General features: G+C 50.3%; 2 protein-coding genes across 7 annotated transcripts in view; one reads left to right on the top strand and one right to left on the bottom strand.

Annotated features, from left to right (window-relative positions):
* si:ch211-11n16.2 (zinc finger FYVE domain-containing protein 1) overlaps positions 1 to 4,704 on the top strand; it is a 15,280-nt gene extending 10,576 nt beyond the window's left edge. The window contains exons 9-11 of the mRNA XM_064303763.1: positions 1,016 to 1,199; positions 2,101 to 2,199; positions 2,787 to 4,704. Of these exons, the coding sequence (XP_064159833.1) occupies positions 1,016 to 1,199; positions 2,101 to 2,199; positions 2,787 to 3,019 (516 nt within the window). The 3' untranslated portion in view covers positions 3,020 to 4,704. The remainder of the gene's footprint in view (positions 1 to 1,015; positions 1,200 to 2,100; positions 2,200 to 2,786) is intronic.
* Positions 4,705 to 13,990: 9,286 nt separating this feature from the next.
* numbl (NUMB like endocytic adaptor protein) overlaps positions 13,991 to 26,661 on the bottom strand; it is a 55,600-nt gene continuing 42,929 nt past the window's right edge. For all 6 annotated transcript variants that reach the window (XM_064303760.1, XM_064303759.1, XM_064303762.1 and 3 more), the window contains 7 exons: positions 25,447 to 25,521; positions 22,998 to 23,072; positions 21,088 to 21,228; positions 20,362 to 20,566; positions 19,447 to 19,719; positions 17,809 to 17,979; positions 13,991 to 17,624 (listed from right to left, as the gene is read on the bottom strand). In XM_064303760.1, the coding sequence (XP_064159830.1) occupies positions 16,843 to 17,624; positions 17,809 to 17,979; positions 19,447 to 19,719; positions 20,362 to 20,566; positions 21,088 to 21,228; positions 22,998 to 23,072; positions 25,447 to 25,521 (1,722 nt within the window). In that variant the 3' untranslated portion in view covers positions 13,991 to 16,842. The remainder of the gene's footprint in view (positions 17,625 to 17,808; positions 17,980 to 19,446; positions 19,720 to 20,361; positions 20,567 to 21,087; positions 21,229 to 22,997; positions 23,073 to 25,446; positions 25,522 to 26,661) is intronic.

Here is a 26,661-nt window from a genome sequence, read left to right as displayed (position 1 = left end):
GGCAAGCGTGTGGCTGCCATGATAGCATGTCACATGACCCCTGGCTGCGGGCCTATGAGGCTTATGAATCCGCACGTGTCACAGGAACGGATTTTAGTGCGTTTGCGGTTGTGAGTGTTGTGCGGTAGCGGTGTAGCGTGATGGTTAGTCGTGTAACTCTACGGTCGACTCCAGGTGGCGGAGTGCAATTGCAAAAAAAAATCTTGACTTGAATCTCTTCAGTAAATATCTGGCTGGGTGAACAGATCGTGTGTAGAGAGTATAAGCCGGATGAGAGCATGTGCAAAATGGCTAGAATGTAAATGTGTTGGAATTTGATGGAGGGGGAGTGTTTGTCTGTTCATGGTGCTTTGATGCCTTTTCAGATATGATATCTGTAGGAGTTGGTGTGTTTGTGTGTGTGTTAATATGTGTGTGCTGTTGGGAGTGATAGCGTGTGCTGTAATGTGTGTGTGTGTGTGTAGGTGTGAGTGGTGTGTGCCATAGGGGGGAGTGATGATGTTAATGTGTGAGTTGGTGGGAGGGATGACGTGTGTTATAATGTGTTTGCATGCATGCGTGTGTGTTTATGTGTGACTGATTGATGTAGTGTCTGACACGCCTCTAGTTTTCTGTCTGACGCTCTTTCCAGGTGTCTGTCTGTGTGACGCTCCCTCTGTCTGTCTGTCTGTCTGTCTGACGCTCCCTCTGTCTGTCTGTCTGTGTGACGCTCCCTCTGTCTGTCTGTCTGTCTGACGCTCCCTCTGTCTGTCTGTCTGTCTGACGCTACCTCTGTCTGTCTGTCTGACGCTCCCTCTGTCTGTCTGTCTGTCTGTGTGACGCTCCCTCTGTCTGTCTGTCTGATGCTCCCTCTGTCTGTCTGTGTGACGCTCCCTCTGTCTGTCTGTCTGTCTGTGACGCTCCCTGTCTGTCTGTCTGACGCTCCCTCGTCTGTCTGTCTGTCTGTCTGTCTGACGCTCCCTCTGTCTGTCTGTCTGTCTGTGTGACGCTCCCTCTGTCTGTCTGTCTGTCCCAGGAGTGTCACGGCTGCAGGAGGGCGTTTGAGGAGGCGGAGAGGAGGCACCACTGCCGGTCCTGCGGGGAGGGCTTCTGCCAGGCCTGCTCCACCCGCACCATGCCCGTGCCCGAGAGAGGGTGGGGCAGCGCCCCCGTCAGGGTGTGCGACGCCTGCCACCGCCAGGGAGGGGCCGCCACCACCGGTGAGACTCCGTCTGGCGCCACCATGGGCTGACCCTGGATCAGTTCCTGCTCTGCCTCCTCAGTGATGGGGGGTTTAGGAATGGAGCTGCTTTATCTGAACCTGGATCAGTTCCTGCTCTTCCTCCTCAGTGATGGGGGGGTTAGGAATGGAGCTGGTTTATCTGACCCTGGATCAGTTCCTGCTCTTCCTCCTCAGTGGTGGGGGGTTAGGAATGGAGCTGCTTTATCTGACCCTGATGCTCGGCGCTCTATGGTGCTGTGACAGGGCGCTGTTCAGACCAGTCCCGATTAATCACGGGCAGCAGGGGGCAGCATTTCACCTGAAATGTGACCCGGCGTTATCAGTGCTGCTGTGCTGCAGGGGTTATCTCCTGCGGCTGGACTTCCCTGCTGCAGAGGGGAGCTCCTATCAGCGCTGATAATGTTATTTATCTGCAGTCTTTCTTGTTGACCTTGATGTAAGTAACAGGAGCCGTGTCAGAGCAGGGCTGTCAGGCTCCAGTCCCCGAGCTCCGCACTGCCTGCAGGTTTATCCTGTTCCTTCCTGTCGGTGCGCACGCTAGTGGATTAGCGTGTTTACTGCAGCCGATCCGCGCAGGACCCAGGCTGATATAAACGCTCTAATCCACCAGCGTGGGCGCCAACAGGAAGCACCTGCCACACAGCGTGCACTCAGCACCTGGTGTAAATCAGGGGTTGGTTGGCTCTGATTGGTCAGGAGCGTGCAGGGCAGCTGTGTGTGGAGTTGGCTCTGATTGGTCCGGAACGTGCAGGGCAGCTGTGTGTGTCATTGGCTCTGATTGGTTGGGTGTAGAGCAGCTGTGTATGGAGTTGGGTCTGATTGGTTGGGTGCAGGGCATTTGTGTGCGAACTTGGCTCTGATTGGTCCGTTTCCCACAGTGATGCAGGTAGAGCCGCGGGGACTGATGGCCCGGAAGGTGACGGAGGTTGCACAGTCCACCCTGGAGATGGTGACCACTGTGGTGGACTACCCCCTGGGTAAGAGGCAGTCTGCCACAGTGCACTGGCCTTTACAAACGCTGAAATTTCATATTGTTTCTTTCCTGCTTTTGCTGTTAGTTGATCTAAAAACAAATAGGTGTTCAGCAACAGAGCAAGTTTCATACTGTGCGGTTTTGCATAATACGTTTGATCTGGATGTCCTTCATCAGTTGTTGCTGTAATTGTGTTTTTTTTATGACCACTGTATTGTAATGTTATCGTATCTGGAGTGTTATTGAACGCATGACTGGCTGTGTGCTGGCTTGTCCTTCAGATACGTGCACTCAAGCGTTAGAATGCGAAAAATACTGATATTTCAGTCAAGAGTCAGCTTGCCTTTTTGGTCAACGTGAAACACAATATTTTTTAAACTTCATTAAATCATTAAAAATGAGGTCAATATTCTTCTTTGCTGTAATTACTGTGATAGTCATTTCAGTGAAACACACAGTGTTTTTAACACTGAAGTATAAACTTTTTCACAGCATCCACACACACAACGGAACATTCTAGTGGCATGTCCATATATGTGCATATCTATGGTAACCCAGCTGAAGCGGTGTGATGTCACTTCCTCTCTGCAGGGTTTGTGAAGAGTGTGGCGCGGCCCGAGTACTGGGTCCCGGACCATGAGATTGTGCAGTGCCACCACTGCTCCAAGGTCTTCACCCCCAAAATGTCCAAACACCACTGCCGTGCGTGCGGGCAGGGGGTGTGCAGCGGCTGCTCCGCCCAGGCCCGGCCCGTGCCCTCCCGCGGGTGGGACCACCCCGTGCGCATCTGCGACACCTGCGCCCGCCGAAAAGAGAGCCTGTAGCGGGGCCGCCCCCCCCCCTGCACCCCCGCCCCTCCCTCCATCCCCATCCTCTCTTAACCCAGGCTTGCATCGCAATCTCCCGCCGTTCCGCAGAAGAGGCCAGCTGTCCGTCATCTACGATGGGCGTGGCCAGCCTACGCAGAGACTCCTCCCACAACCACTGGAAAGGCGGGGCTTCAGGGAGCCGGGGGAAACGGCTGGACCGCTCGGCTCAGATCCCAGACGAGGCCCCCCCTCCCCCCCACCCCAACGAGCAGAAACCTCCAGAACCAGGCCTCGGTCCCCTCATGTGAGGGCTCTCTGTGTCCAGCCCCGGTCTGAGACAGGGCCTGTAGCTTTAACCCAGAGGAAAAAGCACAAAGGGGGAGACAAACTGAAATAAGACCCCTCCCCCTAATATAACTGTGCCCCCTGTTAGGGCACTGAGGTCTTCAGCCACCTGGTTCACTGTATGCACTTGATACCCTGTGCTAGTGCGCAAGGGAAGAGCAGTCTATATATAATGAACTGCTGCGATTGATTATTTGAATTGTAACCATAACAGCAGTATAGCTACACAAGCCATAATAGCCATTGACGTTACATTTTAATACATTTAATACATAATGCATAACATTTTTTTTTTGGCTTGAAAGTACAGTGCCCATCTGTGTAACATCAGTTTTGAGAATTGTAGGCAACACCCCCGTTGGTGCGTTTTTTTGTGAAGTTTGTGTGAATTTGTAGCAATACTAATATGTCCTCCCAACGTCCTATCTGCATCAGGAGGGCTGCATGTTATTGCTAGAAGGGCACTTCTGCTTGTGTTCGGCTACTCTGATTGGCTCGGTTATTACCGAGTGGGGGACTTGCCGTGTGGCGACTGCCGGTTTGAGATGCTTGCCTCCTGGGTATCAGGACAGTGGATGGACATCATGCATTTTACAGTCACGACAGGGAAACCCGTGTTTGGTACAGGAAACTCAAGCCACGGCACTTGGGACCGATCCATCTAGGGTGAGCGCACTTTAGAGGAAGTGCCATTTTGGCTCCTGCCTTTCAGACTGAAGACAGAATTCATCAGGACTCATCTCTCATCTGGACCGGACGTTGCAGGCTCCTGTTTGTACATTAGCCCAGGTTCTGTCCTCTTTAACGCATCTGATCTCATTAATGACTTTCAAAGGGAGGACCTTCCTCTGAGGCACCGTCCTAGCTCCCATTTTCATTTCTATGGTGTAATGTTTTAAGACTCATATATGATGCAGAGTCCATGGCTATAGTGATCAGTTTTTTTTCCTTTTTAGAAGGCTGATGATGTTTGCTGGAAATGTGAATGCATTAATCAGAAAAGCAACATTCGGTAGATTTGACAGCTGACTGGCCGCTGCTGTGTTTTAAAGGGAGGGGTTTTCATTTTTAGCCTTTTCAATCATTTCGGACTGGAGTGGGTTTGAGGACGGGATTCCTCCAAACCGAGTGAGAGGGAATTCTTCAGATTGAGGACTCATTGCGTTTACTGTGAACTTCTGAAACTGGATATTTAAAAAGAAAAAGAAAAAAAAGAAAACTGGCCTTCTGTACAGACTCAATAACGGAATCCTTGTGCGAAACTCACAGTATAGATATGCAGCGTTAGACAATCTTTTTATTTTTTACCAAGCTTCTTAATAATAAAGAATACTGAAGCACTGTTTTTCTCTTAACGCCTTCCTTGTCTATCCCTTGCTTCTCCGAGTCGGCTGGGGTCGAAGGTCACCGCTAACGCTGACATCACGCGGCGGCGCAAAGTTCACCGCTAACTTCACGGAGCTCGGGAGACGTGCGCCTGACAGCGATTGGCTGCGGGAGCGAGTCTGGAGGAGGGGTGGGGGGGGCTGTGTCTTTCTCCATCGTGCAGACAGCCCATTAGCTGCTGAGCCTCTCTGTGATTTCAGCAGACACTCCTGATTTCACACAGTCAGATGCACAGCCCCGCTCTCCATTATGCCGCCTGAGCGCAGCTTCAGGACGACGGGCAGAGCTGAAGGGCACGGAGGACATGAGCTCGGGCCTTCAGCAGGCTGTGGAAGAGGCCTGCTACCTGAGCATGGCTACTGCAGTTAGGACTGCTTTCCCAGACGTGGATTAAGCCTAGTCCTAGACTGAAATGTATTATTTTTTTCCCCCCCAATGGAGATTGTCGTGGAGTTTTTCCTTTTAGTCTAGGACTAGGATTAATTCCTCTCTGGGAAATCGGCTCTTTAAGGCAACTGTACTGCACTCTTAATTGGTCAACGCCTCCACCAGCAGACTTGCCACCAACCAAGGTCAGTAGGGATAAAACTGGCTCTTCAAGTCCATATGACATCATTGATTGATACGTCCCAACTTTCACCTATGCGTTTAATTGGATTGTTCTTCCCTATCCACCTTAGCTGATGTGTGGTGAGCATTCTGGCTCAAAATGGCTGCCCTGCATCACCCAGGTGGGTGCTACACATTGGTGGTGGGTGAGAAGAGTCCCACCTAATCACTGTAAATCACTTTGACTACCTGGAAAATCGCTATATGAATTTGATGATTCATTCATTCATTCATTCAAAGGCCATAACCTTCCCATTCAGTTTCTGTGAAAGCTGTCCCAGTACACAAGTAAGGTCAGCCCAGTTCAGCCTGAAGTGCAAGTGAAAGGAATTGCAGCAATCAAGCCCCTTTCAGAATTACAGGATTACCACTGCCGGACACATGTCCTTCACATTTGTGCAGACAGTTCCCTCAAAGCACTGACTCTGGCGCAGGTTCTGCAGCTGGCTCCAGAGTGGCGAGGTGGATAACAGTCCAGGGTAACTGGTCTGGGATCAGTGCACACGCAGGGTCCCTGTGCACACAGCGCTAGCAGGCTTACAGATGGACAGCCCTGGGCTCCGCCAGAACAATATGGCGGTGTGACGGTTGGTTAGGGTGCTGAGGGAACGTATCGAGCAGAGCAGCCAACCGCCCCCCCCCCCCCCCAAACCGCCTTACCGTCCCGTTTATCAGCCTTTCGCCTCATCATGACGATTTGTGGGCTCTCTTCCAAGTGGAACAAGGAAGTGAATTACGATCGTGATGCCACGGCAGGAAGTCGCAGCCTTAGTGCATGTCCACGCATGCACACACACACACACACGTGTACGCACAGGCCCCACACGCACACACACACACATGCATGCACAGTAACCCACTACACTTCTATCCACAGTAATGGGGGAGATACATAAGAAGCAGACTGGTCTTAAAAAACAGGACTAAACCCTGAAAATCACTCAAAACTAGGTTCTGCATTCCAGGCACAGCCACAAATCCCCAACAGTGTCTGTTTCCCAAACCTGGCTTTGGGGGCAGACTGCATATGTGACTCTGCTTTTAATTTTCATCCATTGGATTTGACTGAGCTGTTGTGTGAATGCTGCCAGCCGTTTTCAGTCGATTGGCTTTAAACGCTTTGTGAAAGAAAATGCGCACTAAAGTGCTTTGGTAATGAAAGAAGCCTAGAGCTTTATTAAACTTTTTTTATGTAACTGTCCCTTAAATGCGGTTTCAGATGAGTCTGTTGTGAGTGAGTTAATATGAAGCTGGAACCAGCATACATACTGCACCCTCAGACAACACTCCAAAGCAGCCATTTTCATTTCCCTCCCTTAGCCCAGGGCTCCACAAATTCTGCAACCGACACCCATTCTAAAATCACCAAACCAATTTAGATCTTCTTTGCTGAAACATAGATAGTAAAACATTTAGTGCCACCCCAGCGGGAGTTTGAGTTTGGCGCTCTGTGCATACTACATCCCAAAACTCCCGCTGCTCAACGCTCAGGGCATTTGTTTTGGTGGAAAAATCGTAGCCCCTGGGGCGTACCGAATAATGTTTTCTCAAATGTGAACTGGCGTGCTGCTGAGGTTGTCGCGGTGTGACTGGTGGAAGCTCCTCCTGGATAAAATCAGTGCAGGGTAACGCTGTGGTTTGGAGGCTGTGTGAAACGTCCCTCGCCGAGGCCCTTGGGACACGTTCTGCTCGGGCCATCTGGCCTGTACTGTCCGAAGGGTTTAGATCATCAGCCTCTCTTAAAATGGCGCGATGACGCCCCTCTCACACACAATGCTGCCAATTTAAAGCCTCATCGCATTGGTGCAAAAATTTTTAGCTTTGTCCCGAGAAATGAAGACGTGAAACACAACCACATCAGTTACCAATAGAATTCCATGGCCTTGAGTATAGGTTGAGTCTTCACTCAGTCTTCAGAACATACTTATACATGAAAAGACTTTACTGCGTACCTGTACTGATTAATATTTACATACAGTATTTGTCCTTGATCAAATTTAAAATTTTTAAAGTAATGTAAGATTTATACTTGCTGACAAATGGCAAAGGCATGACTTGGTGTCTATAACACGCCGATATGAAGACCTTCACAGAAACTAGAATATTGCCATTTTTAAATTTCGCCACGAGGGGGAGACAAAGGATCAGTTTTAGCACTTTCTCAGCATATGCTGTACATCACGTCTCACTCCAGCAGCCTTCTGCCGGTTTATTTCATCCGGTTCTCCTTTAACGCGAATTTGTGTTAGGTTAAGATGATACATTCATCGTCTTCACATAGTGCACTGACGTTCATTTTGACTTTTTAATTGTAAGCTAATGATTAAGCTCCTCTGGTAACAGTGGGTCAGGTGTAGACACATCACCCAAGAGCATGTGAAAACAGAGGCGTTGCTTTGATATGAGTGGACTTCGCTCTCCCAGAAGAGACGGGACTGTTTAAGGTCGAAGAGAGGCCAGAGATTAGATTCATTAATCTCAAAAAACTCTTGGCTATATAATGAGCACTCCCTCACACGTGGTAACTTGGCAAACATGTAATGTCAATATTACCTTGCATTATTTATTGGCCAAGCCGGAAAGGGGGCGGGTGATAGTGTTCGATGCTCTTTCACATAATCATACACCGTGTAATTGTGTTTATGCTGCTGGATTTTAATGGTGCAATTGAGGTGGAGCTCCTCCTTGCTTGAGATCCTATCTGGGTCCAGAGTCCAGGAGTCACCTGCCGATGCCACAGCACTCCTGCTCTGTCTAAGTGCCGAGAAAAATGACAGAAAATGTCTGCGCTGGACGCCGCGTTTCAATTCAGGGGCTGTCGGTCCCAGACCCGGTCCCTCGTGTATGCTCACTGCCTTTCCAGCCCCAGTGGCAGTCCCTGAATTGTATCGAGCTGTTAATTGTTCTTAATTAGACCATTTTAATGGCTACTGTGTGATGATTAATCCTCTAAGGCAGCATTATAACAGGAGTAGCAAAGCAAGCCATGATCTATATTTACATCCTGGGACTTTTAATCAGCCAAATCAATTAATGCTTTTATTTTATGTTCTGTTTGGCAAATGACTGCTTTAGAAAGAGGTTCCGGTTAACTGATTAAACTATAGACTGCCGGGTGAGATCTGCAGGGTCCTAATTTCTGAACGTATGGCCATCTTCTCACTAAAGCCAGACCGTTTGTGGCATGCAAGGAGCACAAAGAAAATGGCAACAAGCCAAACCTTGATCGTCTTGGCGAGATTAACTCCGGAGGAGGTTTTCAGCCAAATGAACTGATCAAAGAGATTGGCTTTAACAATAAGCAGCACACACACAGGAGACCCCAGGACCACGTTTGAGAACCACTGCTCCAATGCATATGCTTTATATCAGGGCTGCTCAACCCTGTCCCTGGAGATCTACCGGTCCTGTAGGTTTACACTCCGGCCCTAGCAAAGCACACCTCATTCAACAGCTAGATCTCACCGAGCTGCTAATTGGCCATTGAGTCAGCTGTGCCAAATTAGGGTTGAAATCAAAACCTATGAGACAGTAGCTCTCCAGGAACAAGGTTGGGCAGCCCTGTACAATAACATTTACATTTGTAAATACATTTTTATAACCTAAAATCTTGATAGCATAAAGGAGATAGGACTAAGGGAGGCTGATCCTTGGTTAGTTGCTGATTACAGAATGCGTTCACAGCTTCTGTGGTTGCCAGAGCAGTCTACAGAGAGCTTCCAGGGCCCCGTTAGTCAAATCACAGTCCTCTGGGGCCAAGAAATGCTGGTTTTCCACCCTCCCTTTACCTGGGAGTAGCACCAATCAGTAGCACTAATTTCTCAGTTAATTACCTGGGAGAAAAGAAAACCAGGGCCGGATTTGGATTCCAGGGACAGATTTGAGTATCCATGGTCCAGGGACCCTAGTACAGGCCTGTACAGCAGGGATTCAAATCTGGTCAGTATTATTGCTGGTTTCCTTTTTTTTTTTTGCCCCAACCAAAATTTAATTGATTGATTGATGCCACTGATTGGCCACTCAGCTGGTGTCCCTGGTTTAAACCAGTCCTGATTAGAGGGGAAGAATGAAAACCAGCAGCTGTCCTCAAGGGCCAGATCCAAGTATCCTAGCTGTACAGGAACTGGTTTCCTGCTGCTGTCTGTTGGTCATCAGGCGAGGAGGGGTCAGCCACAAAGGAACACATACTGGTCATTAGGGGTCCTCGCAGTCTGCAAAGGACAGACTCACAGAGGCTGCTGGGTGTGGCTCTCTCAGCGCCTGCCATCCTGAATGCTTGCTTCCTGGCATGGGATGGTTTTCCAGTCTCCACCTGTCATTGTCTCCGTTTCCTTTCTCATCTAATCTCAGTGTCTGTCTGTCTGTGTCTTAGGGTCAGTCTGCATCTCAGTGTCTGTATTTCACAGACAGTGTCTCTAATCCTGTCAGTCTATGTCTCTCACAGTCTTAGTGCCCCTGTCCCTTCCACCGTATGTCTCTCTAAGACTGTCACCATTCTAATTCTGTCAGTCAGTGTCACTCAGCATCTCTCAGAGTCTGACTCTCATTATTTTTTCAGCGTCTGCTGGTCTCCAGTGACCTTTGCCCTCACAACCTCTCTGAGAGCAAAGTTAACCTTGAGCCTTCTATGAGTCCAGGGTTCTCTCTGAATGACAGGGGCGGGTACTAGGGGAACCAACACCAGCACAGCCTGGGCAACACCAGGACACTGAAGCCAGAGAGAGAGAGGCAGAGGGAGAGAGACTACTATCACCAACACCAATCAGCCTGAGGGTAGCGATACATTATTTAAAAGAATTAACCCAAATCAAATCATGACTATAAAAATGAGTAGCGTGGCAAAATATCTGACCGTGGTGACTGCTAACAAATTGAGAAAATAACTGACAGTGTACAGACTCAGCAAGCCATAGCAATTGGCGGTTACAGTCAGACCTGGCTGCCCAGAGAGGACAGGCAGTGGGGACAGGGCGGCATTTTCTTACAGGATTCCCAGAATACCAGGACATAAGGACTAACATCTATTGAAAAGTTGGAACCATTTTCACAAACCCTATTATATAGAAAAAAAGCCCCTATATACTGGGGGAGGAAACTGAATGTGTAGCACTAGAAGCAAGATATGTGGTCTCTAGTCACAAAATGAAGGACAACCAGTGAGGCACCATCTCCAATATTAGTATTGTTAGTAATTCTGTTCTTATCACTGTCCTTATTAGTGTTTTTCATTCAACTTGTAGGTTGCCTGATACTCCTAACAAGCTCATAGGATTCATTTTTCATACTTGTTTATCACTAACATATCACTAACAAGAGAAAGAGCTGGAGGGAGAGAGGGACAGCTAGAGTGGGACTGGGGGAGACAGCAAGAGAAAGAACAAGAGAGGGAGACTGAGAGGGAGGGAGAGAGAGAGGGATAGAAAACTTAACTAAACCTTACCCTTAAAGCTGCACACCAGCACCAGGAAAAGAGCAATCCGGTCGCAACAGGGCCGGGGTCAGGAATATAATTTCAGCACGCCCCCGGAAGAGAACACCGGGATTTGCAAAAGAGGCAAACAGAACCGACCCAGAAGATTTGATTTGCCGGAGCGGGACTGGGCCCTAAAAACCGGCCTGGTCTTGGCATAAAGAGATTAGTGGTTCCGGCTATCTCGCCGCTCTTGTCCCGGTGTGATCCCACAGAGACGCCAATTGATTCTAAGTGGTTTTAAGGGCGCTAGTCCACAAAGGGCGCAGGGCATGTACACTGGCAGCCGAGGTCCCGTATTCTCCTCCAAATTAAGCGGACAAGCCTTTTGGACTGCGGGACCCTTTCACCAAACCTTGTTGCTTTTGTCAGATACACTTGCTTAATGCCAAAGGCTTGTTTTTTTCACCCATTTTGTGCCCTCTTGGAGAGGTTGGCCGAGGTCACTTAACACATCCCATTCCAAAGGCTCTGATTATTTCATGTTCATGCTACAAGGATAGGGTGTGTGTGTGTGTGTGTGTGTGTGTGTGTGTTTTGAGGAACTTATGTAAACTGGCTGGTCAATCTGTTTTACAATCTGGGTAAAACTATAACAGAGTTCTTACAAGGTCTAAGAAACCCGTGTCATTTACAAAATCTGGTGCCCTTTGATGTGCATATAACTGCAGCCTAAATGGGAGTGTGATAGAGTGGCTGGGACTGGGACTCCCCCGTGATTTTCCAGTATAACACTGCATTTCAGGCCTTAAACGTGGACTTCCTACAGCACAATCGCCACACCACTCTCACTGAATACTCATATTTGTATATAGCCATATTGATGTATTTTTTGTGTGTCGTATTTGCTCACACTCTGTTACAGCTTTTCAGTGTTCTTTCACAAACTGGCAGTGGTCTAGAGGCTGGCCAGGTCAGGAAAAGGCAAAGGCCATAAACTGGGTACCTCCATACTGGGCTCCAGTTTTAATTAAAATTTAACCATGTCCTGATATTTTTTCGTTTTTGTCTCCTCCACATTTTCTCGTTCTTTGCTTTCTCCTTTGAACACTGACTTCAGGTTTTTTTTTTTTTTTTTATAAATCACCACCAATTAAATTCTAACAGTACTTGGAAAATAGCACTCAAATGATTCAAATTGCTTCTTGAACAGATATTATACAAAGGACGGGATGACCAGTGAGACACCCAAGATTCAAAGGAAACACCTTAAGGTGCTAGGCTAAATAAACAGCAAACAATCCTTACCGTACGGCGCCTTTTACATGTGACAAAGTCCTATTGGACACACGTGCAATCTTCTTCTTTTGATTGAAAGAGCATTGTGTGGAACAAAACTGGAACGGACGCGCCTGCAAATAAAGCACCCTGCCGGTAAACTGCTTCTTACTGTGAAATATAAATTAGATAGCGGAGAGAGAAGTACACTTCCGTTCAAATTTGCCAACTAAGCACAGGACATTAATCAAACGCGATTAGGATACAGTTGCCGTGCGGGGATCAGATGGGGAAAATATGCCAGAACCGCTTCAGGTGCTCATACGGGCTACCGTGACGCAAGCCTTTGAAGTAGATGGACGTTTCAAATTAGCATATTTAATTCTATGAAATTAGCAAATTAGCATACATTGGACAACATGTGTGTAGCTTTTCATCATTTTTACAATTTGCCATGCGGTTCGATAGAGCTGTTAAAGGAAAAGTCGAATTGTGACAAAAGCAGCGAACATAAATGCGTAAAAGTGAATGGGGGAGTTTAACCGTTTAAGGCGCAGAAGTTATTTTGTCATTTACATGACAATTCGCCAAATAGGCGTCTTGATTTCTTTGGTATGGCTTTGGCCCACATTACTTTTAGAGCAACCGTGTAGTTAAAACATATATCGTAAATTGAATATATATATATAGGATTATAGGTGACTGACCTGCAGCTATGCTGTAGTCCTTTAAAAAGAGGATAAACTAAACGCACAATGAATTAAGCCATTAAGGCCGCTGTTGATTCTACGTTTTTTTCCTTCTTTTTTGGCTGTAAGACTGTAATCGCACTGAATCGTTTTCTTTGGGCTGATGCATATGCGCTGTAGCTGCTTAACTGGCGCTTTTGGGATGTATATAAATTACCCATTCAGTGCGGTATCCATGGCAACCCAGCTACCACCTACTGTAGGCCCGGTTCTTGCTCCAGCTCTGTCCTCTTCATTTTATTTTTCCTTGTGCTCTTTTAGACTCCCCTCTCACACACAGTTGTGCTGCAGAATGACAATAACAATAGAATTACTATTAAAACGAGTAAAGTTTTCTGCCGCCGGCGTGTTTCTCACGGCCTTTGGAACACAGTATGAAAAGAGGCCTTGTCCAGGCAGACTTTTGACCTGCACTTTTTCTCAGTGGAAAGTGTTAGAAAAAAATGTCCACTTATCCTAGTTGATGTTGAAATCAGTGGGATAAGTGGACATTTTCCCCATCTCTTGTTTAACACAGCAACAGCTTTATAAAGAAGGTTTGAGTCACTCCTAACCCATGACTGTTTTGCCATTCAGAGAATGAATTGGAAATTGGTCATCCTCCACCACTTCCCCCAACCACTCTCTCTCACACACTCTCTCTCTCTCTCCCCCTCTCTCACACACAGAGGACGTATGCGGAGAGTTGTGGTGAACGTATCCATAACGATCACGTCATAAACCTACAGACCACATACTGCGTAATTTGCACTGGGGAGTCAACACCCAGAAAAACGCATCATTCACTGGATTCCACGTTTGTGGGGTTATGTGTGGAACTATATGGGTTGCTGAACTCCTGAAGAAAGAGCCTGATGTGGAGACGTACAGCCAAAGAGGAGGACGCAGAAATGGTCACTGAGGACATTTGCAGTGTCTCCTTAGTTATGGGAAAACATGGGGAGCTGTTCAGCTCCTGGCCATCGGTGTATTTAATAATGCACAGTTTGGAATGCACACCCTACACACCTCATTAACTTCAATAATTGACATTCTTTGTGTGCTAGTGGAGTCCTCGCCTTGCACCTGAGGAGAATAAGGAAGTCAAGAATCGAATCTTCCCAGGAAAAATGTAATAGAAATGCAAAGCAAATGAAGGACCAAAAAACACATTGAAAAAAATTGATCTTTAAACAGAAAAGACAGATATCAAAACCAAAACAACCAATGTTAACATTTTAACATTATATTATTTATTTATCTTTGTACAATGTAATTACAATACAAATATGTAGGTTTAGATACAAAATTCTGTAAATAAAGGTTAAAAATAAGCTTCACTGGTTTGTTATCACTACACTACAGTTACAATCAAGTATATGAGGTAATTTAGTTTTCTTGTTTTGCCATGAACATAATGAACTTACTTTTTTCAATTTTATTTTAGAAGGGGCCTGGAAAGAGGGATTAGGGACATGAAATGTAAATTAAACAGTGACTATTTTTCCATTTTGGTGGGGGGAAGGAGGGGGGAGGGGGTTGTGGTAAAAAATATTTTCCGATAGCAAAATGGTTCCCCTGCAAATGTTTCATTTCTTTCTAGGAAATGGACAGACAGACACAGGGAAGCCAAGGATTGTGGTGCATATGAGAGTCTGAGTACCCAAGGAATTCCAGGAAGACGTGGGTTGTTTTGAGACGCGATCGCTCTGTCCGCTGGCTTTCACAACAGTCTCCACGGACTGTAAGAATGCTGTCTGAAGACAGGACTGTAAATTCACTGGAAGGTGGCAGCTCCATTTGCATGTATTTTTGCATGTATTCAAAATGCTCCTGCGCTCTGAGAACTAGAAGCCTTTCATTTTCTCACTCAGGTGTGACTTCAGTTCCTTCTTTTTTTTTTTTTTTTTTTTACAATTATCTTTCCTGTTTTTTTTTTTTAGTTACATGCAACACAGAACCATTCTCTTTCCAGAATCAAGCCTCAGTCACTCTGGGAGTGAAATGCCAGGGAATAAGCCTTAAAATGCACAGTACCTGATCTTCACTTCCTTGAAGGAATCCATTTTAATTTCCATCACAAACCGCACACAAAGTACCTTTTAAAAATTGGTTTGGCTCGCAGCCTTGCCCCTCACAGCTCTACAGTCCTCACACACTGTTCTGAACTTGAGGTGAGACCGTAGCAAAAATGAAAGTACCACAGAGCTGACCTCACCCTTCAGGACACCCCCATCCACCTTATACCTTGAGATTACTCACGCTATTGGTCGCAACAACTGCCGTCTGGCAGAAATCCCCAAATTAAGCCATTGAAGAAGCACAGCGCGGCACAAGCAGTTATCATATTCACCCCAAGCGGGTACTTCCGTCACACCTGCGCATGTGGACACGCCCTCATCTACGTACCTGTCCCCTGGAACCCCGAGCCCAAAAAACCTCATTCCTGCGTAAACTAATGGAAAGAAATGATAAATCCTTTTTTTCTCTTCCTGTAACCCACGTCTTCCTGCTTTTTCCCTCTCACCTGCTCCTCTCTCTATCCGTTTCCTCCTTTCTCCTCCGTCCACATGCACATCCCACCCCTCGTTTCTTCCTCTCCGTCCGGATGAATCCGCACCTTTCTCTGGCCCCTCCCTAAACCTTCTCTTCCCCCCTCAGTAATCCAAGGCCTGCTTGCTCAGGTTCTCTCTTCGATGCAGCGCCCTCCATTTCTCAGAACTACCCATAGAAGAGCCAGCTGCTCTCACAGTGATTCAACAACACCCGCAAAAATGCTCTGCTTTGTCAGAGTATCGCACTGGCGGAAACACAGGCGCTAAAGGACACCTTCACAAACACGGCTACAGTTCCCGGCCCCGCCCTCCGGTTCCAATCACGCCTCTCCTTCTTCAGCGAAACCCCACTCGTGCCTCACATGAAGGTCTGCGCCTGTCGCCCTCTGTGCCCAAACCAACGCTCTTCCGTACCCAAACTTGCACCCCTACACCAGCCCAGCCCAGCCCAGCAACGTACTTGGACGGAATACACAAGACTTGACTTCGGCTTCAGATCCGATTCCAGACTCGGAATCTCGGGAATCTTTCTACATCCCCCGGCCGGAAAAACGCGCCGCGCACGTCTGCTCAGCTGGAACGTTCTGGAATGTTCACGCACCTCTGCTCCGGAAACAGGGCGCTGGTTGTCATGGGGACAAAGGGAGGTGTCCGTAATGATGGAGCATTGACTCATTTTAGGCTGAACAGCAATTGACGGTCACACACAGGGCAATAAATAGGGGAAAGAAAACATGCTATTTACACTCCCATGTGCTACGGCTCACAGCTTTGTCCATAAGGCTATAATTAAGCAGTCTCATTTGGTGAGTCAGTTCTCCATTCAAAACTACTGACAAATTACAGCTGGCATTTCTGGACTTCCTTCCATGTATACAAACATAAATAAAATCTTATTCACACAGGGAAGTAAAATCTACCTTAAATATTTTTGGTGATTAAAATCTGATTTAAAAAGGTAACGGATAAAATCAAACAAAATAGATATAATGTCCCTCCGGATACTTTTTATTGGTTAAATATGAGACCAAGTCCAGTCCTTTTCTGATCCCCCTCTGTCAGGTGATGTCATTTTCGAGGGTTGTTGCGGTAGGCAGTGGGAATCCTCAGGTCTCTCTGAAATCCCTCTCTCTCTTTTTTCATTTTCCTGTTTTTTTTTTACTGACTTGGCTGACTTTGAATCCTCCAGCTTTTCAAGCTCTGCTAACAGGTTTGTAAACTGATAGTCTGAGGGGTCGGGACATACAGACCTGGCAACCAAGACCGATTATAGCCAGAAGACCTCCCCCCCAAACCCATCCTAGTTCTCTTCTTTCATGGTGTCCCATTTTTTTTTTTTTTTTGGGAGGGGGGGAAGCTCCATCTTTTACCTTTATCAGTGAAGCTGGGGGGGGTAGGGGTGTGGTTCTCCCAGGAAACAGAAAATCAAGAAGAGAAATAATGGTGCTGGGAGAGGGGGAGTGGTTGAGTTTTTGTGTATCTGCATCACAGTTGGTCGAGCCCGCCCCAGGGGACAGCGTGGCCCAGTTAAAGCTCGATCTCAAAGGTCTTTTTCAGGTCGTTGGAAAAGGGGTTGGGCGCCTTGGGCGGCGTTTTGGTCTCCAGGGCCGCCCACTGGGCCTCAAACCGAGCGGCCTCCTGGGAGTCGGTGGGCGGGGCCGGCTGCTGGGCCGCCTCCACGGGCCACCCGGCGCCGTTGCTGGCGCCGTTCTGATTGGCCGTGGCGGCGGGGACGGGGTTGGGCGGGAGCCCGTTGACGGCCGGCGGGTTGGCGAAGGGGGCCGTGGAGAATCCTCCGGAGTGGGCGGGGAAGGCGTGGTGGGCGGGGCCTCCGAGGGGGCCGGCCTTGGCCCCGCCCCCGCTGGAGCTGGTCGCGGTGCAGAAGACGTTGGCCACCATCTGGGAGGGCGTGATGCCCACCACGGGAACGCTGGCGTTGGGGTAGGTCATGCTGTTGGCCAGCGCGGGCATGTAGGCCTGCATGGGCACGAAGGCGGGCTGCAGGGGCGGCTGCCCGTACATGCCCACGGGGGCGGGGGTGGCGTCGAACGCCATGGGGAAGGGCTGCATGGAGGTGGGCAGGGACCCCGGTGGGGCGGGCAGGGTGGGTATGGGGGGCGGGGCCAGCTGGGGGAGTGGCTGAGCGAGGGGCGGGGCTAGAGGCAGGACCTGCTGCTGCTGCTGGGCCTTCACAGTCTTGGCCACCTCCTCCAGCCAACGCTCCGCCTCCGAGGGGGTCCGCTTGTGCCCGCTCTGCACGGGGGGCGGGGACTGAGCCGCTGGCTCCGCCTGCACCCACGCGGTTGAGGCTGCAGAGAGCGTGAGGGGGAGGGGGACAAAGACAAGCCCAGAATAGCTTCAGGTGACACAGCTGGCATACAAGAAATAAAATTATAAAACTTACATAGATTACGATAACAAACAATATAACTAAAAGTGCATTTACATTATTGACTACTACTTAAGGTTGCAGTGCAAAGGTCATTTCCTCACCTTGCTGGGGCGGGGGTGGAGGGGGGATGGCGGGCGGCGCCGTGCATGCTGGGACGCCGTTAGCGGTAGCGAAAAGGTCGTCGGAGGGCTTGGTGAAAGAGCTGTTGATTTGGCAGCAGAGGGCGTTGATGCTGTCCGCCTCGCCCGACACGGTCAGGTCCATCTCTGGAACTGAAAACGGGGGGGGGGTGTCAGAGTGGAGAGTCCAGCTCATCAGAGCTCTCAAACATCCTGTGAACCCCTCATGGAGAGACTAATCCAATCCTCCACTGCCCCCCCCCCCCTCCCCCCAGGCCTTTTAAAAATGGCCCGCAGCTCACAGCTTCCCAGTGCCCCCCTTTCAACGTCAGAAAAGAGGCCGGGGTCACATGTAAGAGCCTTGTCCCCTCGGCCGTGGGGTTTCTCCAGAGAGCTCTTTCAGGAAGGCAGGGCTTCCTCTGGAGAGACTGCGGCTTTAAGGAGCCCCCCGGAGCCTGAGGGGGGTGCTGGCGGGGTCCCTCTCCCATCTGAGAGCCCGGACCGCCTCAGACAGCTGATCTGAGGCTCCCATCAAAACGGCCATTGTGTGGGGAGAAGGGCGAGCAGGGAGAAGAATGGCTCTGATATAGCTGCTGGAGCGGAGTGTGTGTGTGTGTGTGTGTGTTAGTGAGTGTGTGTGTGTGTGTGAGAGAGCGTAACACAGACACTGATGCTGTATCAAACTAAGTGACAGCCTGCTCCACTCTGAACAGGTGCCAAAGGCAGTTTCTCTTTTCCCTGTGAGCAGAGCGAGCCTCAGCTCACAGCAAGAGGAGACACAGCACAAAACAAAAGAGCAAATCAGCACCAGTGCTGACCGCGGCTAACAATACACCGCCCAATTAATCAGGAAGGTGCCGGAGAGATTATTATGATTGGAGTAATAACCGTGCCTCTGGCTGGGTATCTGGCACAGGTGTCCTTGCAAGATTATGCTGCTGATAAAGAGCAAGAACAACACAGACACCGTATAATTATGCAAGCGCAGCCTCTGCTCTGTGAATGATTACTAATGAAACTGCTGAGAGCAAGCGCTGGGCTCACTCTGAGGAGCTGCCTTGCCAGAAATGACGTCAATGCAGAACGTGTTAATTATGCAGTTATGTTGCTACCGGTAACTGTACCTGTGAACACCTTCTCTGGCAGACAGGATTGATTTTTTTTTTAAATGCTGTGTTAATATGACAACAGATTCTCTATTGTAACCAGATGGCCAACTACTTGGGGGGGAATCAAACACCAGTCATGTTGGGCTGCAGCGTTGGCTGGTTTTCATTGAGTCTCCGCATATGAATAATAGTCACTGATTGGCTAAAGTGTCCATACACCTTATTTCCAAGGCCTAAGCAGGCTTCTAACTGAAAGGAAAACACGAAACCCAGAGCCACCGCAGTTCTCCAGGACTGGAGTTGGCCACCTCTCCGTCATGAGATTCTGGCTGGAGGAGTTTTCAGGGCTACATTACAGATTGCGCACATTAATGATAAGACGTCCCCCCCCCAAGGACATAACCTCCACCGGCATCATCACCGTCCTTGGGAGCGCCCCAGTTTCCACGGCGACAGACGGACGGACCGGTCGCCGTGGGGACGGCGCAGCGCGGCGCGGCCGGGCGCTCACCGGGGTTCTTGGTCTGGAAGTCGGTCTTGCGCTGCAGGGTGGACGGCAGGTCGTTCAGCCGCAGGGACAGCTGCCGCTTGAAGGGCGAGTTCTTCTGGCTGAGGGCGGGGAAGCCGCGGAAGGAGCCCTGCCGCACCAGCTGCTCGATGGGGGCGTGGCGCCGGGGGATGGCGTGGGGCCCCCCCGGCTCCGCCCGGTCCACCGGCGAGGCCGCGCCCTCCGGGGGGGAGGCGGCGCCCGGCGGCATGGCGGGGATGGCGCACGGGGGCTCCGCTACGGGGGGGTGGGGGGTGGAGAGATCTCTGTCACATTCAGGCTTCTGTGTAGCACGCCATAAATACCACAAACGTCCAACAGGACAGCTGTTTCACGCCTTTTATCAGTTATTTCATCTCAATCTGGAGCCTCACGTTACTTGTGCCCTTTGCGCTGTCGATGCAGTGAAGTGCAGCCGATGCAATAGAATTTATTACGAGCTTCTGTAACTCTCGCCGTTCGAGGCCACCGGGCAATGATTGAGTTACACAGTCAAATTCAATTGCCCGTGCAATTCAGACCAGCCACCCGCTGCCAGACCGGAAGGGGTCAGGGCCGCGTTCAATAGGCTGGGCACCAAGCGAAGAACAAAGCAGGGGAGAGGACAATCCGCTCTGCTTATGCATTTTTTCACTTTAATCAGGCAGGGAGAGAGCAGAGAGGGGCACGGATAGAGGTGGGATCACAGTGCTATGATGGGGAATCAAACTCCCAGCCAAACGGGGGGGGGGGGTCATATATGGGTTTAGTCAGCTGCCCTACGAACCATGGAGTCTGACATGTGATGACTTCCCATTAACTTTAATACAGCCCTGGTTTAGCAAATATCGGTGCACGGTGTTGCAGTGATTCAGCCCAGCAGGCAGAGGGCGCCAGTACCTTTCTTCTTCTCCTGCAGCTGCTTCATGATGTCCTCGCGGTCGGGCTGCTGGCCGGCCGAGGTGACCCGGAAGGACCCCTCGCGCACGAAGGAGGTGCGGCTGGCGTCGAAGGAGGCGGTGACCCCGCACTCCTTCTCCCTCCGCTGCTTCCGCTCGAGGCAGGCGGCGAAGGCGCAGCCCACCGCGTGACTCAGGCGCTCCCCCTGGTGGACAAAACCGTTCCGTGTTAGCGTCAGCGTTAGCCGCCTTCGGGAACTCCTCTCAGAACCTTCCCAGATAGCCGGTTAACAACATAGCCTAGCTATGACTAGCTATGACTAGGCTATAGGGCTTAGCCCGCACGTGGCCAGTCCCTGTACAAGACTGAGCCACTCTGCTTTGGTCAACCCGTATTTCTGGTGATGTCACAGCTGCCGTGTCTGTATTCCTGAAGCGTACTGAAGTGGCTGAACCTCCGCTCGGTTCCCCTGTTTGGGCCAATGAGGGAATGGAAAAAAAGCCAGCGAGCTTGGACTGTGCTCTGAGTATTTTGTTGGCCCTGAGGGACGGCCAATAAACGTTTGAAACGTCACAGTAAACATTTGAAATAAAGATCTATCGCTGGCGTTATCTACAGTAAGCGCCGTGCGGCCCCCTTAAGCACTGATTCCAGGTCAGTTAAGCCGGCGGTCACTCTAACCGCGGCCATTGAGCGGCGAGCAGGCGAGACTGATCCGGGGCTCACCGAGTCCTTCAGGGCCATGAAGCAGTGGCATATCCAGCGGCGCGTGGTGCCGTCGCGGCAGATGTACGAGAACGCCTTGTCATAGTTCCTGTCGGGCGCGCAGAACGACACCTTCTCGATGGTCTGGTCCACGATGAGGTCCTGCAGCCGATGAACAGAAAACTCAGCACTTCCTGGTTTTCACTAAAAAAAATTCAGTTTATGCAAATGGAGATGCAAACAGAGTAAACGGGGTGAGCATTAACGGCGAATTACCAGCACATCAAAACACCGCATCTCTCACTGAACCAAGAACAGACACACAAGCGGAAAAGGGAAATCGACCGTTATCTAACGAGATCTCCTGAATATCGAAGGATTTATGGTCGTGTTGTTTCCACTCCGAGGTCCTATTTTCAGTAAACAGCTTAAGAATATTCCGACACGATGATTGCCCAGATACCGGAATGTTCTTTGGCCGTTCCGTCCTGCTCTCTTTCCGGGCCATTAAATTGCTGGGGGGAGAGAGGAGGCATTTCAACCCCAATGGGCGAAAGGGGAGGGAGGGGCACTTTTGGATCCTGTAAGAACTACGGGCCACAATAGAAAGAGTTGTGAGTCCAGAGACAGAGACAGAGGGAGAGGGAGAGACAGAGAGTGAAAGAGAGGGAGGAAGAGGAGGAGAGGGTCACACATGCCCATCAGCTTCCTCCCGCACTTTCCCCACTGAGAAAGATGGAGTGGAAGAATGATCCATTCATGCTAAGCCAATTAGTCGATTAAAGAGCTTTCTGTGGATGGGGGGGGGGGGGTGGTCTTCTGTGAGGGGTGTACAGGGGCATTGAGGGGGGCACCGGAGAAGGGGGGTGGTGAGTTGACGGAAGGGGCACGGTGCTGACTCATGGAGAGCGGGTCGGGTACAGGAGCAAACATGGGTGTTTCTGTAGCTGGGTGTCCCACTGCTGCTGCTGACTCTTTCAGACCAGACAGAAGGGAGGCGGGCTTTGGGGGGAAAGAAAGGTGAATTGGGGAGGGGCGGGGGGTTGCTGACTCAGAGGAAGGTCAGCGGAAAGAGAGCCGGAGCGAGGTGTGTGTGTGTGTGTGTGTAGAAGGGGTCATTTGTGTGGAGCCACACAGAAACAAAAAGCCTACTTTGTGAGTCTCTTTTTTCCCCCCTCTCTTTTCTTTCGCTTTCCTCTCCCCTGAAAGGATAATTGCTCTCGTGACGGGAGGCCCCTGACGAGCTGGCAGCCGAACAGGCCAGGGTGAAGTGAGTGCACTCTGTCTCCCTCTGTCCCCCCCCCCCCCCCAAAATGTAAAGACTGAAACCTCAGCAATCTGGCTCCCCGGGCGGCTGATCTGGCCTCGGAGAGGAAAAAGCATTCACCAGCCGCCCGCGCCAGAGCCGCGACATCATCAGCCCCGCCCAGTCCTGGCAGCCCCGCGCTCTGAGAGGCGGGGCCAGGGGGACAGAGTGACAGCTGGGGTGTGTGTGTGTGTGTGTGCGTGGGGGGGGAGGGGGGCGGAGGGAGGGCGGGGGCGATGCTCATGTCACTGTTTTGGGAAGCTGTCTCACCTGCTGTGCCTCTGTCAGCTCTGTTCCCACCTGCTCACTAAGTGACAGGCTTGCTGGGTGAATGCGGCTCTGGAACCGTCGGTATCAGTGACCGCAGCAGAGCCGCAATACAGGGAGTGTTCTGCACTGCGACTGTTTCCTTAGTAAATCTGGCCCACAATGTATTGTGGGAGGGGTGCTCTGGTTATCCCATACATAAGACACATACACAGATTCAAACACACACACACACACACACACATACAAACACATACACATGGACACAGACACACACAAACACAAACACATGGACACACAATGACACACACACTCATATAAACACACACACACACACAAAGGGTAGTCACAGCCTTACCTTGGTTTTGTCATCCACGACCCTCAGGCCATCTGCTGACACCCACAGCACAGCTTTGACCGACTTCTTCCCGCTCTGAAACAGAACAGGGAGCGCACACGGTCGATCGCATGGACACATCTCATACGCGACGACGCTTGAAACAGGTTATACGAGACGCACGCAGGTTCAGTAACGAGGAACCATATACGAAACGCACTAAGGTTCATGCCAGGAAGACGGTTCGGGCAAGTGTTCATCTGCTAGCTGCTTTCAAGTCCTGTAGTAAACGGTAGATGTTTTTCCATCTGCAAAGCTACTAAAATCCCAAACTACCGCTGTGTTAGTGGCATCTGAGCCTCTGGCTCCTGTACACCTCTAAGCAGTCTTTCGGAAGGAAAAGCATTTGGGCGGGGGTCTTCAGTCAGTGATCAACCAAAACTTTTATAAAGGAGATGAAAAGGCCCAGGGACCCCCAGACAGGTTAAACTAACCTGCAGAGTCAACACCTGGACCGTTAGCACGTTAGCTTGATACCATTTTTACTGCCATTTTAAAATATCGCTCTGGTCCACAGTAACGCAAAAAAGTTTTCTTTTTTGCATAGTACTCATACAACCGGATATTGCTGAAGTAAATGAGGTCAAACCTTTTTTGCAATGGCAGTGCCCTAACCTGGGGATAAAACCTGCAACCTCTTGACTACAAGCCCAGTTTTACATCCATTAGACTGCACTGGCAGCCATTTAAGCGCACAGCGCTAACAGATCGCCGCGAGCATCCAGCCGACGCGCAGGCCCCGCAGGGGGAGAGGCGCAGGTCCGGCTGCAGCAGGCCACTCCACACAGCCGCTCGGAGAAGATGGTTCCTCTCTGTCGCACGTGCTCCGCCCCCCACCGCCCTGGATCCCGGGGTTTTCGGGAAGCACCCCGGTGTTCTCAAACGGGGCGGCGGCGGGCGAGAGCCGGGCGATTCTAAAAATACCATCAAAACAAACGGAGACGACGGCTGGGTGACGCACGCTGGGAGGGGGCTGGGGGCATGGGGGGGGGGTGGGAGGGGCTGCACTGAAAGCACGACAAACCGATAGAAGGGCACTATTTGCATAATTCCAGAGGGGGGGGGGTGGGGAGAGAGAGAGAGATAGAGAGAGCGGGAGATGGAGGGGAAGAAGACAGAGAGCCAAGATAAAGCCAGCTTGCTCCTCTTCCTCCTCCTCGCCTGTGATGAAGGATCAGAGGCAAACACTACTGACTCAGCGGGGAGCAGCTGTGCTTAAAATCCACCAGGATGGGAGGAGAGGAAGGCAATTAAAATACAGCTGAGAGAGAGAGACAAAGAGAGAGAGAGAGAAAGAAGGATGAAGGGGAAGGAAGACAGACAGAGAGGGAGGGGTGAGAGAGATGGAGAGTGCGAGAGAGAGCAAGGGAGAAATGGAAAGGAAGAAAAGGGGAAAGCAGAAGGAGAAAGCAGAGTATGGGAGAGAGTGGCAAAAGGAGTGATTGGGCAGAGGGGACAGAGGGAGAAATAAAGATAAAGAGGGATGAGGAGTAAGAGCTGAAAACAGCAGGAGAAACAGGACTGCAGGGATTGGGAAACGACAGAAGGGAGGGGAAGTGGAGGGAAAGAGACAGAGAGAGAGAGAGAGGGAGAGGGAAAAAGAGAGGGAGAAGGAACACACACACACACACAGGCAGGGGAAGCTCTGAGGCAGGTGTACAGGCTGTGAGTCCCTGGTGTTGGGGGGTAAAGTGGGGGGGGGGCAGACAGGGGTCACCGTCAGGCCACTCTCCGCTCCCCGCTGCAGCCGCGTCAGCGGGGGAACAGACCCGGGGACGAAAGCGGCGCGGCAGGCTGCGGCCTGGCTGGGACAGGGGCGACAGGCTCGGCCCTGACTGGGCCCATTCACTGCGTCCTGACGCGGCCGCAAGGGGGGGGGGGGAGGGGCGGGCATGGGGGGAGGAGATTTGGCTCTCTCTCTAAGCCCGTCTGCCGAGAACGCCAGAGAGGTGCTGGGGTTTAATAATGAAGAGCTGCACAGATAAACGATCAGGAGATGAGGGGAGGGGACGAGAGAAGAAAGGAGGAGAGGAGGAGGAGGAGGTGAGGGGCAGGGTGAAATGAGGAAGATAACAAGAAACAAGATGGGGTAAAGGAAAGTAGGGAGGGGGAAAGAGCAGGGGAGAGCAGGAGAAAGAGAGGGGAAAGGAGATGGCGGTAAAAGGCAAGGAGGGGAGAGGGATGGGGGGTTGGGGGAGGGGAGGGGGGGTTGGGTGTGCAGTCGTGTCCTGGAGCTACCCAGGCCTCCGCTGCTCGTGTAAACAAGCCAGCCGCACGACTGGGAGCGCGTGCACTTCACGCCTGGCTAAGGAGCGCTGCTGAACACATGAGAAACACTGCACTGGACTGCAACAGAGAGAGAGAGAGAGAGAGAGACTGAGAAAGAGAGAGATAGCAGTCTTATACTCACAACTTTGAGCTTCTTCACTGCCTCTTCACACACGTGCATCCCCCTGGACTCATCCACCTCCACCAGGCCCAAATACTGAAGAGAGAGGGGGGGAGAAAAAAGAGAGGGAAAGAGAGAGAGAGAGAGCAGGTAAGACAAGCAGCCGCATTTACATGCAAAACTGACTGTAATGCATGCCGGTCATACTCTCAGCAATGCTACTGGGGAGGATCAGCCACTGTGCAGCTGATCACCTTAAACATGCACACTCTCCATCGCTCACGGCCGTGCTCTTCATCTCTGCAAAACCGCTGAGCTCAGCAAAGCCTGAGCAGATCAGGCCATCAGTAGAGCACCACACATATCTACATCCATCTCAGTCACACACTGTACACACATTTACATCCATCTCAGTACCACACTGTACACACATCTACATCCATCTCAGTCACACACTGTACACACATTTACATCCATCTCAGTACCACACTGTACACACATCTACATCCATCTCAGTCACACACTGTACACACATCTACATCCATCTCAGTACCACACTGTACACACATCTACATCCATCTCAGTAACACACTGTACACACATCTACATCCATCTCAGTCACACACTGTACACACATCTACATCCATCTCAGTAACACACTGTACACACATCTACATCCATCTCAGTAACACACTGTACACACATCTACATCCATCTCAGTAACACACTGTACACACATCTACATCCATCTCAGTCACACACTGTACACACATCTACATCCATCTCAGTAACACACTGTACACACATCTACATCCATCTCAGTGACACACTGTACACACATCTACATCCATCTCAGTAACACACTGTACACACATCTACATCCATCTCAGTAACACACTGTACACACATCTACATCCATCTCAGTAACACACTGTACACACATCTACATCCATCTCAGTCACACACTGTACACACATTTACATCCATCTCAGTAACACACTGTACACACATTTACATCCATCTCAGTAACACACTGTACACACATCTACATCCATCTCAGTCACACACTGTACACACATCTACATCCATCTCAGTCACACACTGTACACACATCTACATCCATCTCAGTCACACACTGTACACACATCTACATCCATCTCAGTCACACACTGTACACACATTTACATCCATCTCAGTAACACACTGTACACACATCTACGTCCATCTCAGTCACAC

The sequence above is a fragment of the Anguilla rostrata genome, chromosome 12, assembly GCF_018555375.3.
Source record: "Anguilla rostrata isolate EN2019 chromosome 12, ASM1855537v3, whole genome shotgun sequence".
NCBI classification, from domain to species: Eukaryota; Metazoa; Chordata; class Actinopteri; order Anguilliformes; family Anguillidae; genus Anguilla; species Anguilla rostrata.
This window is presented reverse-complemented; position numbering and strand designations above follow the sequence as displayed.